The 20,554-nt window shown below is 39.5% G+C and overlaps 1 protein-coding gene and 1 pseudogene across 3 annotated transcripts in view; both read right to left on the minus strand.

Annotated features, from left to right (window-relative positions):
• The window catches only part of HEATR1 (HEAT repeat containing 1), a 47,495-nt gene extending 37,792 nt beyond the window's left edge, over window positions 1–9,703 (minus strand). For 2 of the 3 annotated variants that reach the window (XM_044239399.1, XM_044239401.1), the window contains exons 1-10: window positions 9,622–9,699; window positions 9,170–9,343; window positions 8,410–8,626; window positions 6,098–6,239; window positions 4,955–5,056; window positions 4,396–4,536; window positions 3,422–3,633; window positions 3,136–3,269; window positions 1,366–1,468; window positions 373–483 (exon numbers count right to left, since the gene is read on the minus strand). In XM_044239399.1, the coding sequence (XP_044095334.1) occupies window positions 373–483; window positions 1,366–1,468; window positions 3,136–3,269; window positions 3,422–3,633; window positions 4,396–4,536; window positions 4,955–5,056; window positions 6,098–6,239; window positions 8,410–8,626; window positions 9,170–9,311 (1,304 nt within the window). In that variant the 5' untranslated portion in view covers window positions 9,312–9,343; window positions 9,622–9,699. Of the gene's footprint in view, window positions 1–372; window positions 484–1,365; window positions 1,469–3,135; window positions 3,270–3,421; window positions 3,634–4,395; window positions 4,537–4,954; window positions 5,057–6,097; window positions 6,240–8,409; window positions 8,627–9,169; window positions 9,344–9,621 lie in introns of all 3 variants that reach the window. The other variant, XM_044239400.1, reaches the window with a different exon arrangement.
• Window positions 9,704–17,729: 8,026 nt separating this feature from the next.
• On the minus strand, window positions 17,730–18,791 carry LOC122898885 (annotated as a pseudogene).
• Window positions 18,792–20,554: the final 1,763 nt, after the last annotated feature.

A 20,554-nucleotide genomic window follows, 5' to 3' on the forward strand; every position in this document is an offset into this window, starting at 1 on the left:
ACCACATGCACCTTATACATATAAAAAAACATAAATAAAACTTCAAAAATTACTGAGACTTAAAATTTTAACAAACATATACGTAAAATGGTATATGTAAAACCTGGTGATGTTAATCAATCTGTAACTATGACTACTGCAACAAAGTCTCTCTGTAAAAAAAAATTAGACTCTCTATAGTCTCCACATAGCCCCTATTCCCTATATGAAAGTCAAATTTCAAATATACCTAAATCCCTCACCTGTCTTCCTCAAGGGGGAACAAAAAGGACAGCCTCTTTAGAATTCATTTACTTTATTTCAATGTGACCTGTGAATTTTTTTATAAATCAAGAGGCACACATTAGAGAACGGCACAAACACACAACTTACTTGCTTTCTAGAAGTCTGATAAGTGGAAGAAACTGTTCATTAAGCAAAGATACTTTATCAGGATCCATTTCTTCCTGTGACCTATATGAAATATACTCTTCAAAAAGAAGGCTGCAAAACAAGTACCAGCAGACATGAGAGCTATTTACTGAGTACTCATTATGTTCTAGATGCTTTAGAAATATTATCTGCCACACTTCCACAAGGTAGAAGTCATTCTTACTTTAGACAAAAACCAGGGCTTAGAATTCTTGTAATTTGCCTGAGATCGAAGGAGGAGAAGCACCATGGCCAACACTTAGTGAGTCCTACTGTGTGTTTTCAATTCCAGTTTGATCCAGGGGCCCACACTCTTCACAGTACTTCCCATGTATACTATCATGAAATTCACAAGACAACTCTGTGAGCAAGTAGCAGGAATGACACACACCAGCAGACAGGCCAAAGTTACACAATAGCAAAACCAGATCCAGGCAGTCTGACCTTCAGAACTTACTACTCTACTCTCCTGGAAATGAGGGAGGCAGGATTCAAGCCCATGTGTGAATGCAATGCCTACATTCTTTGCATTTATATCAAGTTGCCCTTTAAGTAAAAAAAGAAAATGGGAAACAACTATCTTTACAAAAAAATAAGAAACAACCCTCATTTCACACCAACCCTCAGTATCAAGTTTCTAACTGATATTTACTAAATGCCAACTGTGAGGTATTGCTTCAGGCACTTTGATCATTTATTAATAGGAAACTCTGAACAGCCACTAGTTACATGTAGCTATAACCCAAATTTAGCTTAACTATTAACTTTCCATGATCACACATGAGCAATTTTTTTCCTTCTAGTGCCACTAAGTACTTCTAATTAGTGAAATGATACTGACAAATCTAGAAGCACATCATAAAGACATACTGGAAAACGGCTAGCCAATTCTAAAAAGTATACAAAACCACAAAAATACAAATCAAAAGCATGTCAGAAATAATACCTTCTTACCTAGCCAACAAATGGTCTAAGTTGTTCTTCAGTGATATATTTGTAAGTATAGCTTCTAAATGTCTCCTGTAGATTTGACCATCCATCCCTTCAGTTTCTTCTCCTTTAGTATACAACATAAATTAAAATTGATTGGGAAAGTTTTTTGCACTTACATTATTAAATTTATTTATAGCAGAAAACCCTCCTATAGAAATAACTTTAAACCGTATTCATCTGAAACCAGCTTTTTACCTGTTTATAAAAGTGTATTTTACCTATTTAGCCATTTATATATTTTTATATTTTTGTATACATTACCCTCACTATGCTTTACCTGAAATTCTCTTTATTTTTAACAAGTTTTTCATGCCTATCTTATTAAAACAGAAGTCCAAAAAACACTCATTCCAGGTCATATTAGAAGGGGCTGAAGTAGGGACCCAAGCCTAGGTCTTCTTTTTTTTTTTTTTAAAGATTTATTTATTTATTTATTTGACAGAGAGATCACAAGTAGACCGAGAGGCAGGCAGAGAGGGAGAGAGAGAGAGAGAAAAGCAGGCTCCCTGCTGAGCAGAGAGCCCGACGCAGGACTCGATCCCAGGACCCCGAGATCATGACCTGTGCCCAAGGCAGCGGCTTAACCCACTGAGCCACCCAGGTGCCCCCAAGCCTAGGTCTTAATAAACTAGCTCTGAAAACAAGCTCAATCATCATCTCGATACACCTTACTGAACCAAGAGCTGTCATCTAATATTCCAGACTGACCATAGATGTATTTTGAGTCAGATGCTGGCCCTGCCTTCAAAGATTGGGACATTACTCATCACCACCAAAATAGGAAAAATGTACTTTTATACATGTTAGTCATGTTTCTGAAAAACATTATGTAAACCAAGATCTGGGTAAGCAAACTTAATTTTTAACAGATGACATAATTTAGAGATGTCTTCCTTAGTATGTCTTTCTTAGCCTAAGTGGTAATAGGACCAAGCATTTCTTCTTGTCTTTCTGTATTTATTGAAGGATAAAAAGCAAATAATGGAAATAATCACTTTTAATTACTTTAAAGACTTTTTTAAAATTTGGATTTTTATGTATGAGATTTTCTTGGTCTATGGTCAAAGACTCAAAGGAGAAAAACGTTTTTGGCAACTGAGTATAAATGAGTCACTGAAGTTCATTAAATATCTAAATGAGAAAGGGAAGTTTTACTTGGCAACATACATTAATCATTTTAAAATAATTCCATAGTCGTCTTCACGTACAGATAGGTAAAAAAACAAAACACACATTAAAAAACAAAACAAAACAGAATTCTGAGTAGATCCTTCAATGAATAAGGAAGGATCTCCCTTCAACCAACCTACTCCCCACCTCAAATGTTTTTCACATTAAGAATAAATTACACAGAACAATAAATGACACCGAACAATTAATTAGAACCTTTAAATAGCTTAAAGATAAAAACATGAATGTGATTCCTATTTTAAAAGAATCAGATCTTGGGGTGCCTGGGTGGCTCAGTGGGTTAATGCCTCTGCCTTCGGCTCAGGTCATGATCCTAGGGTTTTGGGATCAAGCCCCGCGTCGGGCTCTCTGCTCCGCAGGGAATCTGCTTTCTCCCCTCTCTCTCTCTGCCTGCCTCTCTGCCTACTTGTGATTTCTCTCTGTCAAATAAATAAAATCTTAAAAAAATAAAAAAATAAAAAAAAAAAAAGAATCAGATCTTAGACACAGAATCTTAGAATCAGATCTTAGTTTCTCAACACAAAATGTAAAACCACATACCTGTAACATGATTAACAATGGAGACAACCAGATGGGGAAGCATGTAACGCAGAAGAGGACTGATGTCATATATTTCAGAAATCCCATGAAGTATTGTAATGAGATCAGGAACATTGCACAAGTGAGGAAATGGCCTTTGAGAAATAAGTACATGTTAACTTCAGAAGTCAAATACACGGCAATTTAAAGAAAAACAACCCAGTATAAAATTTATCTTTGAAAGAATTATTCAAAATAACTTCTTTCTTCTTTAATTATTATCATTTTTCAATTCAATTGTACATACTTCTTTCCAAGGCTCTCTGGCTTCTGTCTCTGCATGAGCACTATCAAGCAACCTAATCCATCCTTGATCAAAGAGGGAATTTTGGTCAGTGTTTTGATGATCTGTGAGGCCAACGAATTAACGAAGGTGTCTTCCATTGTCACTTTCACAGAAATCTGACATATTATCATATATGTGGCAGCTCTGTAATCTGGTAAAGATGATTTCAATCCCTAAATATTTGTTAAGATATAAGGAAAAATTATAAACTATAGCACTGAATTCTACTTAAAATGTCACTTTACCTTGACAAATTGAAAATGCCATAAATTAGAGATTAATACTACCTAACACAAAGTGAGAGTCAACCACACTTCAGAAGTCAACCTCCTTTCCTGAGCACATAGAGATAAGTCTCCTGGATGAAAGGAGGGATGTCAGAAGGTCTCCCAACTCAAACATCCACAATTTTTGATAACAGGGGCCAGCCAATAGCCCTTCTAAAGGCAAACACCCACCACTGTAAAGGAGACTTCAGAAACAAAACAGTGTCTGATTAAAGATAATAATTTGGGGACACCAGTAGGAAGTGAAAGCAGTAAATTCATGAGGGATCTAGAAGGGTGATAGGCAACAAGGCACTTGAGATGAAGAAACACTGCAAAGTCAAGTCAGTCATTGCAAAAAGAATAAGAGTCAATGCCTTGATGAGATTTTTAAATCCATTCCTTTTCCAGTGAATTAACATGACTGCTAAAAAACCAGATCTGGAAGACAGCGGCAGGGCCAAATAGCCAACATTAATTCTTAAGGATCCCTTATTAAGATCCCACTTTGGTCACGTTTTTAAGACAAGTCATTTTTTTTTTTTTAACCAAAAAATTAAATCTTACCAATGACCAATTTTAAAATATTTATCATCAAGTGAAATTTTTAAAAGCCAAGAAATTCCTTCAAGTACAAAATAATCTACTTTACTTATGAGCAAGGCCAACCTTTTGGATGTATGGAAACAGCTTGGCAACTATATTATCCAATTTGTCCTCAGCAGTCACTAAAGCAGACACTATGGTAGAAGCATAAAAAGTTAAGAGCACCCTCAACTGAGCTGAACTCCCAGGATACTCAGCAAACACCTAGAACAAAAAAACACAAAGTACATATAAAAGTGGAAGCCCAATTAGATAAAAGTGTAAGAATATTTACAGCTCTCCTCAACTACTTCAGGCTGACATGTTTATTTTTACCACATACAATATTAAATACACAAATGCAATAGTTTAATTAAATATGACAAGAATGAACAATCCTGACATTTTTAGACCATCTTTTTATTTAAACAGTCATTATAAAGAGAATTTGGCAGGAAACAGAATAATTTTTGTAGGAAAACATCTTTAGTGATGCAAGACTGATCGAACTGCTCATGCTCTTTCACTTCAAAGGAACTTCTTCAAAGTATAGTAATTAGGAAATGCCTTAGCAGGCTTTCCCCATTCCAAGCAAGCAATCTTTTAATGGAACTATATAGTCATGAAACAAGATACTACTCACCTTCACAGATTTTGTCACCAGACTACAAATGAAATCCATGAATCCAAGATCTTTGTAGCAGTGGGTAATCAAAGTTCCCCTAGCTAAGGGCACTCCGTGTTGCTGTTATAGACAGAAAGAACCAACTATCATTAAGGACATCTATCAACAATTATTATTTTTTAAAGTACCTACCATAGTAACAACTTCCTACTGGTTCAGTTCATAAATACAAAATATACAGTCTCTCCATACAGCTTGTGGTAGATAGGAGATTAACATATAAAACTGCACAAAGTTTAGAAATCCAGGACGTGAGCAGCCAGGGTGCAGACCCTCAGCGAATACTGCCTACTTATGTTTTGCATTTTCATTATGTATTTACCTAAGTCTGTATTCTCCAGATTCTTTTTTTTTTTAAGATTTTATTTATTTGACAGACAAAGATCACAAGTAGACAGAGAGGCAGGCAGAGAGAGAGGTAAAGGCAGGCTCCCCGCTGAGCAGAGAGCCCAATGCAGGGGTCGATCCCAGGACTCTGGGATCACAACCTGAGCCAAAGGCAGAGGCTTTAACCCATTGAGTCACCCTGGCGCCCCTGTACTCTCCAGATTCTTAATACCTCCCCTAGTTAGATTCGTTTTTTTCAGCCAATGTTGACAGGCTCTCTCCGCTTTACAATAACACTAGTAACAGAAATAAACGACGAACACAGAAAACTTATATTGCTATTCCCACTGCTTATTAGCATCATGCATGGCATGTACTGGGTGCTTAATAAATATTGAATAAATCAAAGAAAGGAGAATCTAAAATGAACTTTAATAGTGAGTGGGGTTTGCATACCTGAAACAACTGTGTTTAGAGACCCTCACTTTCTGTGTGTAGAGTAGGGGCAAAAATGGTCTTCATGTTATTAGCAGAGGAAGTAATGTGATAAAAGTTTTATCATGCTTGGCTTTCTCTTCTTAAATACCCTTTAGTTCAAGTGCTTTACATTCAAACTCTTAAGCTGTATTTCTGATCACTGACCTCACATTATGCCTAAGGTTAACTTTTTCCATGGTCCTACAGTTAGTCTACTTTTGTCCCCATTTGTCCTCCTCCTAGCCTGAACTGCCACACTCAATATTCAGTAAAACATGTGTCATTCAATAATCATACCTTAACTGGTGACAACCAAAACCATTTGTGTTTTGGATTATTAATTTTTAGGAGCTGTATAACCCGTACAAATATTCTTGTCTCATGGTATGGTAGAACACAAGCAATGAGGCTATCCTGATTATAAAGATGGATATGGAACCTGGGGGGAGAAAAGCAAACAAGTCACACTGATACAAAACCTACAAGCATGTATTTCCTTACATGTCCAAATTGTTTATCAATGAATTAAAACTACTAAGAATAAATATCAGTGAAAACAAACACATAACTATAAGATAAAGGGCATTAAATGATAACTATTTTGCAGGATTTGGTCAACTCTTATGCAGTATTATTTTTAATATTCAATACCAAAAGTTACATGCCATTCACTTTCAGTTTTTTTTTTTTTAACCTATTATTAAATTAATAAAACCGTGTGATCACTGTGGTCAAACCAACAGAAAAGCAACTGGTCAACTAGACAGTAAAGCTTGGCTCCTTTCCATGCTCTAATAAGTTCACCTTCTGCAGCTTCCTCAGCTTCCCTAATTATCAGAATTCTAAAACCAGAAGACTGATGAAAATCACATTACTTTCCTTGAGTTTAAAAAAAAAACAAAAAACTTGTTAAAGTACAACCATACATAATTTGTCCCTGAACTTCACAGAACTTTGTACTGGCTCCTCTACTATAGTAAGTGATTCATTAATTACATCAGATACATTAAATCTTTTCTAGCCTTGAAGACCTAGCTCAAATATCTCCTTTTTCAGAATGCTTTTCCTAATTCTCCCAGTGAAGTGATCCCTCATGTCTAACTAAACTCTAAACTCACTAGCCAAGAAGCTACTTTCTCCATGAAGCTTCTCTCTACCTCAGGTAGCACAACATGCCCCAATCTTTGCATACACCTTTATTTTAAAACAATAACCAAAGCGGCCTACTCATCTTGTTTCGAACTTAATGTTTGCTTAGTAAATAAGTTACACAAATACAAGTATTCTTTACACTAATGATCTATTGGAGAGAGGAGATTAAATACTAGAAGAAAAAGGGAAATATTACAGACTCGTTTTTCACCTGATGAATCTAATGTTCTGATAATCAGAAGACCCAAGTTAAACTTATGTTTTCCCAATGACTCAACTGCTTCCAGAAGGGAAATAACTTTATCCCCATGTCTCCAATTAATGACATAGCAGGTCTTTCTACTTTTAAAACATATTACACGGGGCACCTGGGTGGCTCAGTTGTTAAGCATCTGCCTTTGGCTCAGGTTGTGATCCCAGGTTTCTGGGATCATGCCCTGACTCCCTGCTCAACGGGAAGCCTGCTTCCTCCTACTTGTGTTCCCTCTCTTGCTGTCTCTCTGTCAAATAAACAGAATTCAATAAACAAACACACAAATAAAACATAACACATGGCAGAATAAACAAAACTGTTTAAGCTGTGATGTGATGGAAATTAAGTGGGAATATAAAACTGAGTATACTTACCAAGACAATTTCCAGAGAGGATAAAAGATTAAACCCTGGAAACAATTTTGTGTCTCAGCGTACTAGTTACGTGACATAGGTAACTTAACTATACCTCAACTCTGTATATGGTAAAATGGGGACAGTACAACTATTTTTCCATAGGAATGCTCTAAGCACTGAACGCATGCAAAGTGCTTACCACAGCACCTCGTACAAAAATGTTCAATACACACTATCTATTATTGTTTTTCAGTATTTTAGAGGATACTAGTATTTTAGAGGATACTAATATTTTAAAGGATACTAGTTTCCTCTTCTCCAAGCATTGGTTTTGTTATTTCAGCAACAAAGTAGTCAAGGACAACTTTGCTCCAAATATGCAGTAATAATTTGTAACAGCAAAGTAACATGAGCTCCTCAGAACAAATGAAGTTGGCCTATTTTCTTTTCTTTTCTTTTTTTTTTTATTAGTGAGAAAGAGCACAAACAGGCGGAGCAGCAAGCAAAGGGAGAGGGAGAAGCAGGCTCCCTGTGGAGCAGGGAGCCTAATGTGGGGTTCAATCTCAGGATCCGGGAATCATGACCCCTGGTGAAGGCAGACAATCAACAACTGAGCCATGCAGGTGCCCCTGAAGTTGGCCTATTAGTCAAGATCTCTAGGAGTTCTAGTTCTATCAAAAGAAGTGAGTTTAACGGGGATATGCTTATCTTACCCAACAGATATAATCTCTTAATATATCTAATTTCTCAGCTTTAAATTGTTTAAGTGCTCTCAATACTTTTTTTTTTTTTTTTTTTAAAGATCAAAGCTGTTTGCTCATAATTATTTCTGTAATTTTATTTGTTACCTGTGAATCAACCACTCCAGGCACTTCTGTGCTGGCTTCAGTAGGAAGTAAGGAGACAAGTGAATAAGGAATAATGAAATGTTTTCATCCAACTGCTTGTTCACTGCTTTGGTCTGAACGCTGCGCTCCAACGTTTTTGCTAGCTGGCTGAACAACGGTGCCTCAAACTGCTCAAAGGAAGGGTCGATCCCCAGCAGCTCTTCCAGGCCAGTGCATCCTAGGAAAAGGCCAGATGATTTAACAATTATTTGCAAGCAAACTCATCTTGGCTCCCTTTACAATTTAACTTACCCCCAAAATCTCTGTATCCTTTTAGCAGGTATAATTGTAATACAGTCCCAAACATAGATTTCTAATTTTCAACATAAAAAATAAATCCTATCTCCCTCCCTAAAAACAGGAAAGTTCTGCAGGGCAGAAGCCACTCCTTTAAAAACAAGCAAACACCTCTCAGTAACTAGGCTAGTCCTCCTAGGGATTAGGAGATTCCTCCTGGAACCTAGTCACTGCCTCCAGACCTTTTTCAGCGGTTCTTCGCTTTACCCATTAGTCAACCTCCTTGTTTCTTCAACCTGTGAAATTCAGGTAGCCGCTACCTACATACATTTCAAGCATCTAGCACATAGCTATTTGTTATTCTCTACCCCTAAACAACAAGTCAGAAACTGCTAAAAAAGAGGGAGAGTCCGAAGAAAAAACGATACATTAACATCTACAAAACAAATGCTTCAAAGCTTTTCTTAGTAAACGGGTAACTCACCGATCGCGAAGGCGGTGTCCCTGTCAACGGTGGCCGCTTCCTTGGGGTCAAACAACAAAGAAGCAACTTCATCTCTCGATAACAGACTGCGGTCACTCTGAGGGAGGGCGAGTCGCTGGAGTTGCTGAGCTAGGGACGTCATCTCTCACGCCGGCGGATTCCTAAAAACACAGGCTAGGAAACAAAGCCACCGTGAGAAGTCTCCAGGAAAAACTACAGAGTGGCTTAACTACAAGCCCCTAATGGCTCACATACAAGCAACTTCCCTCGCACTCAGCGCTGTCCCGGACACACACCGCCTGCCCCGTGACTCTCGGACTCTAAGGTGCAGACACCACAGTTAAAGATCTTGGGGCCGCGCTTTTTCAGCCCTGATTCCGCGATACTCGAAAACCCGCGGTCACCTCCCCCTCCGCTGGTATATCGTCTACTGCCCTACAGCTCCTGCTCACCGGGAACTTCACTGAGGGAGGCGCGTACAGACTAACCGGTCTTCACAGCAGCCCGCACATGGTATCCAAGCGGCCGGCTCTCGCCCGGAAATCGAGAGCACGCTTAAGGAGAGCTTCCGGTTTCAGGCACTACGGCAAGAGAAGAGGTACAAGCTTACTAGCAAGGCGATAAGATGACTCCACCTCCCTGCGTCGAAGCCCCACCCCTTCGCCTTACAGGCTCTTGCTCAGTCGGCGGTTTTGATGCGCGTTGAGCTCGCCAGGTGTGGGTTACTTCTCCGCATTGTGCGGTTTGCGCTTGAAGGGTTCAGTCTCAGGGCGAACCTTTTGTGAGCATTAAGGATCTGTAACTGGTAGCATTTATTAGACATACATTTTTCCAGCCTTTACTGTGCACCACCAGATTCGTCCGGGGTTAAAAATGTGAGCTGCGAAGTCACGTTGGCTGGGCTCAAATCCCGGCGCTGACGTCCCTGTGCTGTGTGCGCTCCACCGAATTACTTCATCTTTCTGAGTTTGTTACCTTCTTAATAAACTGGGGAAAGGCGGAGGATTTCAGGAGATGAGCTCGCGCAGTGCGCGCCTGCTTGTCACCACTTTGCGTTCCTGGAGAGCGCATACTGATTTTTTTTTCCCTTTTAAAGTTAACCCTGTTGGGATACAACTTACCAATCGAACTAACCACCTCAGTTCAACAGTTCTACGAGTGTTAACAAATGAAGATGTAGAAGATGTAACTATCTCCCCAGTCAAGACACAGACACAGTTTCCATGGTCCCTGAAATTTCCCTCTTGCCCCTTTGCTGTGATACCCATTCTCACTCCAAGCCCCAGGCAACCGCTGGGTCTTGGCATCATTAAAGATTAATGTTGCTGAAGAGTGTTCCATATGGGTATACCACCGTCTATTTCCAAAGCAGTGTCTTAAGTGCTACAGAGAGGACTTCTCTCCAAGAAGCTACCCAGGGCACAGGAGTGTTGCATATCCTATACCTGTTCCGGATGCATTCATTTCTCTCAGAAAATGGACTTTTCGGTGCCAGGGTGTTAGCCTTTCAATAACCCTCTTCCCTGCAGCTTGTTGGAAACAGTTACAGATTTGGGGGCTCTCTGCTTCTATACTCAATGCATATTCTCTGCTTTTAACACAGTCTTTTGTTCTTGTTTTACTTTAGCAACATTCGGAACAACCTAAAAATCTCTTCAGTCATTCCTACAGATAGTTAATAATCTCCTTTTTCATGTAGTGTTAATTGCCTTAAGAGGATAACAGGATTTTTAAAAATTCTGGTGGTATCTACTTTACCCACACAAACACATCTCTCAGATTGTTTTGTCCTTATGTGTTAAGGGAATTTTACCTCTATAAGAACAATCAGCTTAGGGAGAAGTTAAAGAGTGGTAAGAAATGAAAAATCAATACCATTTTATCTACAAGATAAATTTGCTTTTTCACTTAAAAATCCTGAATATATATATATATATTTAAAAGGAATTTATTTATTTATTTGACAGACAGAGATCTCAAGTAGGCAGAGAGGCAGGCAGAGAGAGAAGGGAAGCAGGCTCCCTGCTGAGCAGAGAGCCCAATGCAGGGCTTGATCCCAGGACTCTGGGATCATGACCTGAGCCGAAGGCAGAGGCTTTAACCCACTGAGCTACCCAGGCGCCCCCTGAATATATATTTTAAAGCTTTATAAAAATGAAAATAAAAAGAAAAGTGCTACAGGTGTTTGGTTCAACTCTTTGTCAACCAAGAAATAATTCACTGAGAATTCGAGCAAACAGGCATTTATTTGGGCTATGAGAATTGCAATTTGGGAGACAAATTCAGGCAGGAACTTGAACATGCTCTGAGGAAGACAAGGAGGGGAGAGAGATGTAAAGTTGAAAGGTCATGAGTGCTGTTATCCTGTAGGTCCTCTATGCAAAATAGGAATTGAAAGTATGTTAATTGGGCTTGATTGGAGTAATAGATAAATGAAGGGCTGAAATTTGTCAAATCAAGTTGCCTCCTTTCAAAGTGAAGAATCTGAAAGATTCAGGTGTCTTGTTGATGAGGGAATTAAGTCCAGGCTGAGGGCTTGCAGCTGGCAAAAAGTTTGTGGTTCCTGGGCACCTGGGTGGCTCAATGGGTTAAGCCTCTGCCTTCGGCTCAGGTCATGATCTCAGGGTCCTAGGATCAAGTCCCGCATCGGGCTCTCTGTTCAGCAGGGAGCCTGCTTTCCCCTGCCCGTCCTCCCCCACGCCGCCTGCTTGTGATCTCTCTCTGTCCAAAAAAAAAAAAAGTTCATGGTTCCTCCATTGAGGATGTTCATAAATGTCTTTTCCTTCATGGTCTTTCCACCCTGTTTAAAAGAACTAGGCTTAGGGCACCTGGGTGGCTCAATGGGTTAGGCCTCTGCCTTCAGCTCAGGTCATGATCCCAGGGTCCTGGATCGAGCCCCTCGTCGGGCTCTCTGTTCAGTGGGGAGCCTGCTTCCCTTCCTCTCTCTCTGCCTGCCTCTCTGCCTACTTGTGGTCTCTGTCTGTAAAATAAATAAATAAAATCTTTAAAAAAAAAAAAAAAAAAGAAGAAGAAGAACTAGGCTTACCTAGTTCTGCTTGCTTCATTTTGAAATATTGTATGCCTTTCTATGTCAGCTCCAATGGTGCCATGTTGAATTTTATTTTGAAAGTAAACTAGGAAAGAAAACAAGTCAGAGACTCATTTTATATATACATACATTTATGTGTTTGTATAGGCATTTTATATATGTAATATATATAAAATATGAGTTTATTTAAATATATATAATATAAAATATATATAAAATATGGGTTTATTTTTTAAAATACCATGATCTTGAATTACATCTTTTCCACCATTTTAGAAGAATTTTTAGATCTATTCCTGATTGTGTTTCGATTATCTCCTCCTTGGTTTTGTGATTATATGCCTGTCTCCTGGTTTGATTATTCAGTTGAGGACCAGAGCAAACTTACCTTCTCAGTTGTTATTCGAATTTAAAATATCAGTTGTCTAAGAATCCTTTTCATGGCTTTTGCTACTTTACATTCATTAAATCCACAACTTCAGCTGTAGCTGATAAATATTTCTTGATGCAAGGATAAACATGGTTTTCAGAGTCAATATTTTCACCATATGCTCTTTCATCTGATGAGGGATGTCATTACAGTAGAGTGATGAATTCTGTTCCTCAATTCAATCACTGTTTGAGGCAAGGACTCTATTCCACCCCACAGTTTCTAAGAGGGATTTGAATGGATAAGTTGTTTTTTTGCTTGTTTTGTATTTTTAAAGATTTTATTTATTTATTTGACACAGAGAGAGAGATCACAAGTAGGCAGAGAGGCAGGCAGAGAGAGAAGGGGAAGCAGGATCCCCCCTGAGCACAGAGCCCTATTCGGGCTCTATCCCAGGACCCTGAGATTATGACCCAAGCGAAGGCAGAGGCTTCTGAGGCACCCAGGCACCCTGGGTAAGTTGTTTTTTAAAGGCTATCCTACCTCCTTCGCCCTACCCCTTTTAATCCCCATGTGTACATTATGCCAGGCTAGGCATATAGTGGTGAACATGGAACCTACATTCCACCAGGAAGAGACAAGCAGTAAGCAAATTGATAAACCAGAAAAGCATCAGGTAATGTGATAAGTACTATAATGACACTACTACAAAGCCGTATGTTAGGGGGGACCGAGAAAAGGCATCATTAGTTTGAGTGGTTGGAGAAGAACCCTCTGAGGAGGCGACATTTAAGCAGAGACCTGAATGAGAAGTCTTGACAAAATGGAGATCACCTCAGATAGGACTGATCTTGACCTTCACTTCACTCTGGTCACAACAGATCATCTTTCTATCCATCCAACAGACCAAGCTTGTATTTTCTCCATGGCATTTATGACTACTTAGAACAATCTGATTTGCTTGCCTATTTATTTCTTGTGTCCCCTCTTTTGAATACTGTCTTCATACAGGCTGACAGTAAATCTGCTCCTCAGATGGTGGAAGCTGGGCAAGTGTGCAAATAGAGACCCACCTATCATTAGTCTAAATATTTATTTTTTAAAAGATTTTATTTATTTATTTATTTGATAGAGAGAGAGAGAGAGCGCACAAGCAGGGGGAGTGGCAGGCAGAGAAAGAGGGTGAAGCAGACTCCCCTGATGAGCAAGAAGCCTGATGTGGGGCTTGATCCAGGACCCTGGGATCATGACCTGAGTCAAAGGGAGACTCTCAGCTGACTGAGCCATCCAGGTGCCCCTAATTATTTAAAAGTTAGGGGCACCTGGGTGGCTCAGTGGATTAAAGCCTCTGCCTTCCGCTCAGGTCACAATCCCAGAGTCCTGGGATTGAGCCCCGAATCAGGTCTCTGCTCAGCAGGGAGCCTGCTTCCTCCTCTCTCTCTGCCAACTTGTGATCTCTGTCTGTCAAATAAATAAATAAGTAAAATCTTTTTAAAAAAGTTATAAGTTAACCTAATACACTGTTAACTCCTCCTCCACTGTTAACTGTTACAACCACTATTTTTGACAAGTTAACATTTATAATGACAAAATAAAAATGTTTGTATATAAATGAAAGGTGACAAAATATAAAAGATGACAGTACGTAATTATTGTATCTATCTGGGTATAATGTTGATTGACTGATGATTTTGAATGAATAATAAGGACGTATAGAGCTAAAAAGAAGAAAAAAGACTTGTAGAGTTAATGCATTCCATATATATTTTTTCCATAAAATTTTGCCTTCATTTCAGCAAAATTACCAATCACGTTATTTCACCCAAATTTTCATAAATTGTGTTCTTTTGACAAAAATGATCAAAAAGATTAAAAAATAAAATTTTATTCTATTCCAAGTATGCAAAAATTGAATATATTTTCATAAAAATATTAAGTAAAAAGCCAATGCATTTTATTTTTCATTTGTTTTCAACAGTTATCTTTTTTCTTTTCTTTTTTTTTTAAGATTTTATTTATTTATTTGAGAGAGAGAGAGAGAGAGCACATGTGAGAGAGAGACAAGCAAAGGGAGTGGCAGAGGGAGAGGGAGAAGCAGGCTCCTGGCTGACCAGGGAGCCCCATGTGGGGCTCAGACCCAGGACATGACCTAAGCCAAAGGCTGATGCTTAACCAACCCAGCCACCCAGGCACCCCAACAGTTATCTTTCTTTTAAGAAGGCAAAATATATTATAATTAATGACAAATTTTTAAATAAGATTAAATAAATTTTAAGTTTTAAATTTTTTGTAAATATTATTAGCTTATTAAATATTTTCCCAAGGGGCACCTGGGTGGCTCAGTCAGTAAATTAAGTGCCTGACTTCAGCTCAGGTCCTGATCTTAGGGTCCTAGGATGGAGCCCCCTCTTGTGCTCCCTGCTCAGTGGGCAGTCTACTTGTACCTCTCTCTTCCTCTTCCCCTTCCCCTCATCTTCTCTCTCTCTCTCTCTCTCTCTCTCTCTGTCAAATAAATAAATAATTAAATAGAAAAACTTCTTGCACAAAAAATTGTGAGTTGAATATTCAGGAGCTTGTCATTCAATGTCCCTCTAGTTACCAATGTATAGAATCTGTATTACCCTTCATTCATGTTACATTTATTTCTACCTTTTTTTCAAATTTATGTGTCATATGAATTATTTAATACTATAAACAGTCTTGAGCTACCATATCCAATTGTTGAGAACACTTTGCTGGTTCATGAGTACATCCAGACCCATGAAGTAGAAAACAAAAGGAAACAACAAGGTACGTTTGGAACTACTTAAAAATAACACTTCATTATGCAAAGTCTATTATGTTCATGCAGTCTGAGAGGAAGAACGTGACAAGTTAATTACTTTGTCTTTTCTTTCTTGCCTAAGCCCTTTTACATACAAATCTTCCTTACACTCTGACACAGGGTCCAGAAGCAGTACAACTCATAAGTCTTCCCTGCATTCAAACAGGGTTTTCTTTTAGCTGGGGACACAGGACAAAACACCTGTTTCCCTGACTCTTAAACACACAAATCAGAGATTGGATTTTTAGGCTCACAGGTTATGCCACAGCAGGGCTAAAAGGCAGATTTTGAGAGACAGCCTCCCACATTTTTTTAAAAAATATTTTTATTTACTTATTTGACAGAGAGAGAGAGATAGAGAAAGAGACAATGAGAAAGGGAATACAAGCAGGGGGAGTGGGAGAGGGGCAAACAGTCTGCCCACTGAGCAGGGAGCCCAAGGCAGGCCTCAATTCCAGGACCCTAGGATCATGACCTGAGCCGAAGGCAGCCGTTTAATGACTGAGCCACCCAGCCATCCCAGCCTCCCACATTTTTTTTTAAATTTTATTTATTTATTTGACACACAGAGGAAGAGAGATCACAAGTAGGCAGAGAGAGAGGGGGAAGCAGGCTCCCTGCTGAGCAGAGAGCCCGCTGAGGGGCTTGATCCCAGGACCTTAAGATCATGACCTGAGCAGAAGGCAGAGGCTTAACCCCCTGAGCCACCAGGCGCTCCACCTCCCACATTTTTAAGCAAATTTAAAAAATGTGTTTGTAATATGTAGGGTGTAGATTTTACCCTGGCCCAAGGGTGGTCTTGAAATCAGGGCTTTCTCATGCTTACTTTTAAATCCCTCCTGTGAAGTAACATGCCTGGGGTGTGGTTGACAGTAAATATTTATTGGCTGAACAAGTATGTGTAAACTGTCTCTGTTTGTATCGCCTTCCTGTTCAAGAAATGTATATCAAATGAAAGTAGTATTGTTATAGAAATGACTTAAAAATATTCTAAAAGTAATAAAAGTAAGTTATTCCGAAGCTTCCAATTTTTTTTGTTTGTACATTATTTGCATCATATATCACAACACATGGGACACTATCTACCTGCAAATATATCCATTGGTGACAAATGAAATAAGATGCATGTAATGAGCAATGTCAATTCAGCATGTGAAATTTACACTTTAGTCTAGTGGCAACAAATACATGATTAGTTCAATAAACTGAGAAGTTAAATATTTGTTCTTCATATTTTGTCCCAAACAAGGTTATTATATTATTATTAATTTGAATACTCGTGGTCCTGTCACTGGAAATGGCAATTATTTTTCTGGTTATTTTGAAATGCAGTCAAGGAGAACCGGGAAGTTAAAGGGGAGAAAAAAAAAAAAATAAAGGATTTGGCAAGCAATTAGAATAACTACCTGATATAGCTCTAGGAACCAGCAGATGGCACTGAAGCATTTTCCTGACCCCAGAAGGCATTAAACAGTATCCCCAGGAACCGTGAAGCAGCAGCTTTCGAACTTTTTAAATTTGAAAATTGTATAAAATTATATAAACATTGGTTCATGTAATTTTCAATATATTATTAAAGGCAATAAAAGGAAGGCCTTTAAACATTTAGAGACCCACAGGATTTGAAAACGTTTAGATTTTCGTAGTACATGAGAATTATGCAGTCATCTGTTTAACAAACACAGGAAACTGTAGGTATGGGTGTCTTGAATCCCTTTCTCCCGCCCCACCACATTCTAAGTTAATTTCCATTGAATGTTTGTTAGGGGGAGATTTTTGTGTGAATAGGGTCCCAGAGAAGTAGAGAACTGGGCGGTGAAGTAGAGACCTAGGAAAACCAGCAAGGAGAAATTAATAGAAACATAATGACAAAGAGTTACGGGAAAATCCAGGAAAGTTTAGATGATTGTTATGAAGGGGAAGGATTCAGCTCTCTGTGAGTTGGCTTTGGAGAATTAGGGGGTAGAGAAGAGGTTGGGCGATAAATTGAAGAACAGAGCAGCTCTGTGTGTGAGATGGTATTGGATAGGAAGTAACCAGAGAAAAAAATTGTAGACGTTTTCTTTGTGTTACATTTGTATTCTCCTTTTGGTATTCCTTTTTTTGGCTGGGTAAAGTATACTTTATTGATGGTACATGACAAGGTAGGGCTCTCTGAGACCTCCCCCCCCCCTTCTTCAAGGGTCTGGGAAGAAAACTGTAGTAGAGGTCAGGAGATTCTCAGCATGTTGGGGATGAGTTGGGGTAAGAACTCTCCAGCAGCTGAGGGCCCCTCTCTTCCTCTTGCTCTCACTGGGGCTGGTGGTCCAGGAGGCTATTACTCCTTGGAGGCCACATGAAACAGAAGGTCTACCACCCTGTTGCTGTAGCCAAAGTAATTGTCATACCGGGAAACAAGCTTGACACAGTGGTCGCTGAGAGCAATGCCAGCCCCAGCACTGAAGGTGGAAGAATAGGGGGCCCCTCTTGAAGTCACAGGAGACAAGCCTGGTCCTCAATGGAGCCCAGCATGCCCTCAAGGGTACTCTCTGATGCCTGCTTCACCACCTTCTTGATGTCATCGTACATGGCAGCTTTATCCAGGTGGCAGGTCAGATCCATCACTGACAGGTCAGGGGTGGGGATACAAGGGCCATGCCAGCGAGCTTCCCATTCAGCTTACAGATGACTTCATCTACCTCCTTGGTGTCAGTAGAAGCAGGGATGATGCTCTGGACAGCCCCTTGAACTTCCAAGAGGGGCCATCCATGGTCATCTGAGTGTCAGTGATGGCATTGACTGTGGTCATGAGTCCTTCCATGATGCCAAAATTGTCATGGATGACCTTGGCCAGAGGGGGCAAGGAGTTGGTGGTGCAGGAGACATTGCTAACAACCTTGAGGGAGTTGTCATACTTCTCATGGTTCACGCCCATCACAAACATGCAAGCAACAGCAGAAGGGGCAGAGATGATGAACCTTTTGGCCCCACCCTTCAAGTGAGGTCCAGCCTCCTCCATGGTGGTGAAGACCACAGTGGACTCCACAAAACACTGAGCACCAGCATCACTCCATTTGATGTCGGCAAGATCTCACTCCTAGAAGTTGGAGTTGGAGTTTCTGTTAAGGACAAGTTTCCCCGTTCGCAACCTTGACTGTGCCATTGAACTTGCCATGGGTGGAATCATACTGAAATATGTTGAGGTCAATGAACGGGTCATTGGTGGTGACAATATCCACTTTTGCCTGAATAAAAAGCAGCCCTGACGACATGGTGTTCAACATAGCCAAATCCGTTTACTCCAACCCTCACCATCGTGTCTCGGGGAGGTGGCTGGCACTGCACCAGAAGATGCCCCTATTTGTTCAATGGAGAGGAGCAGAGAGCCTCCCTTTGGTATTCTTTTTTTTTTTTTTAAGACTTTATTTATTGGACAGAGAGAGAGAGAGATCACAAGTAGACAGAGAGGCAGGCAGAGAGAGAAGAGGAAGCAGGCTCCCTGCTGAGCACAGAGCCTGATGCAGGGCTCAATCCCAGGACCCCAAGATCATGACCTGAGCCGAAGGCAGAGGCTTTAACCCACTGAGCCACCCAGGTGCCCCTCCTCCCTTTGGTATTCTAAAAAGACTTCTCTGAAGATTTCAGCTTATTTTCGGTTCTATTTGGGAGCTGGACTAATACTTTTTTGTAGTATAACTATGCTGTATCTAGTTTCAAGACTCCATAAACCAGTTTAGTTTAATGTGGGTTATTTAAGTATTGCAAATAAAGAAGTGAAAATACCATTATTTCCCGGTAATATGATTAAATACAGAAGCCAAGGACTCAGTTCTAGAGACACATGAATATAGTATGGAATATAGGAAACTAAATAGGCATGAGTATAAGCACACAGATATACACTACATGCATGTGATGTCCGTAGGTTTTTGGGTTTTTTTTAAGCTTTTATATATTTGACAGAGCGAGAAATCACAAGTAGGCCAAGAGGCAGGCAGAGAGAGAGAAGGGGAAGCAGGAGGCTCCCTGCTGAGCAGAGAGCCAGACGTCGAAGGGCTTGATCCCAGGACCCTGAGATCATGACCTGAGCAGAAGGCAGAAGCCCAACTCATTGAGCCACCCAGGCACCCCATCCATAGCTTTTTATCTGTAATTGTAGGAAAGCAAACTGACAAAATAAAGGCCCATTTCCAGTAACAACACACAAACACTAAGTACTTGAGAGAGAAATATGTAAGATCTTTGTGAAAAAAACAATAACAACTTCTGAAAAATTAACTCATTTGAGTGAGTAGTAAAGATTGATAGATATATTACACTCCTGGATAAGAAGACAAATATTATATAAAATGTCTATGTGTCATCTCCAAGTTAATTTACATATATAATTCAGTCTTAAGAAAAATCCCAGAATGGTTTTAAAGATTTGACAAAATGTTTTCCAAATGGATGTAGAAGAATAAGTATAACAGAATACATTTAAAAAATTCTCAGAGGGTGGGGTGCCTGGGTGGCTCAGTGGGTTAAAGCTTCTGCCTTCGGCTCAGGTCATGATCCCAGGGTCCTGGGATTGAGCCCCACATCGGGCTCTCTGCTTAGCAGGGAGCCTGCTTCTTTCTCTCTCTCTCTCTGCCTGCCTCTCTGCCTACTTGTGCTCTCTGTCTGTCAAATAAATAAACAAGATCTTTAAAAAAAAAACTTAAAAAAATAAAAATTCTCAGAGGGAAATTTAATGGAAAAATATAATAAGGTAGATTAGCGTTATCAGGTATTAAAAATATATGACAAAGAAGCTCCAGGTAAAAGAGTATAGCTCTGGGGAAAAAATGAGTAATAGAGCCACAGTACCAAAGAGCTAATGCGGAAATGTACCCCAAAATATAGCACAAGGTAAATATTAAAGACAAGGAAGAAAATATTCACTAGAGTTGATGTTAGGGTAGGTAATTTGGGTGGAGTAAAAAAAAATCAAAATAGATATTCACCTCAATCCATACACAAGAATTAATTGCAGAATACCTAAAGAAATCATAGTTCTCAACAGAATGGAGTAATCAGGGACTATAGTAACAATCCCACTGGAAACAACCAAAGCATGGACAAAATGTAAGAAACAATGTTTTGTTTTGTTTTTTTAATTTTTATTTATTTTTTAAAATTTCT

Source organism: Neovison vison, chromosome 2, assembly GCF_020171115.1.
Source record: "Neovison vison isolate M4711 chromosome 2, ASM_NN_V1, whole genome shotgun sequence".
Classification (NCBI taxonomy): Eukaryota; Metazoa; Chordata; class Mammalia; order Carnivora; family Mustelidae; genus Neogale; species Neogale vison.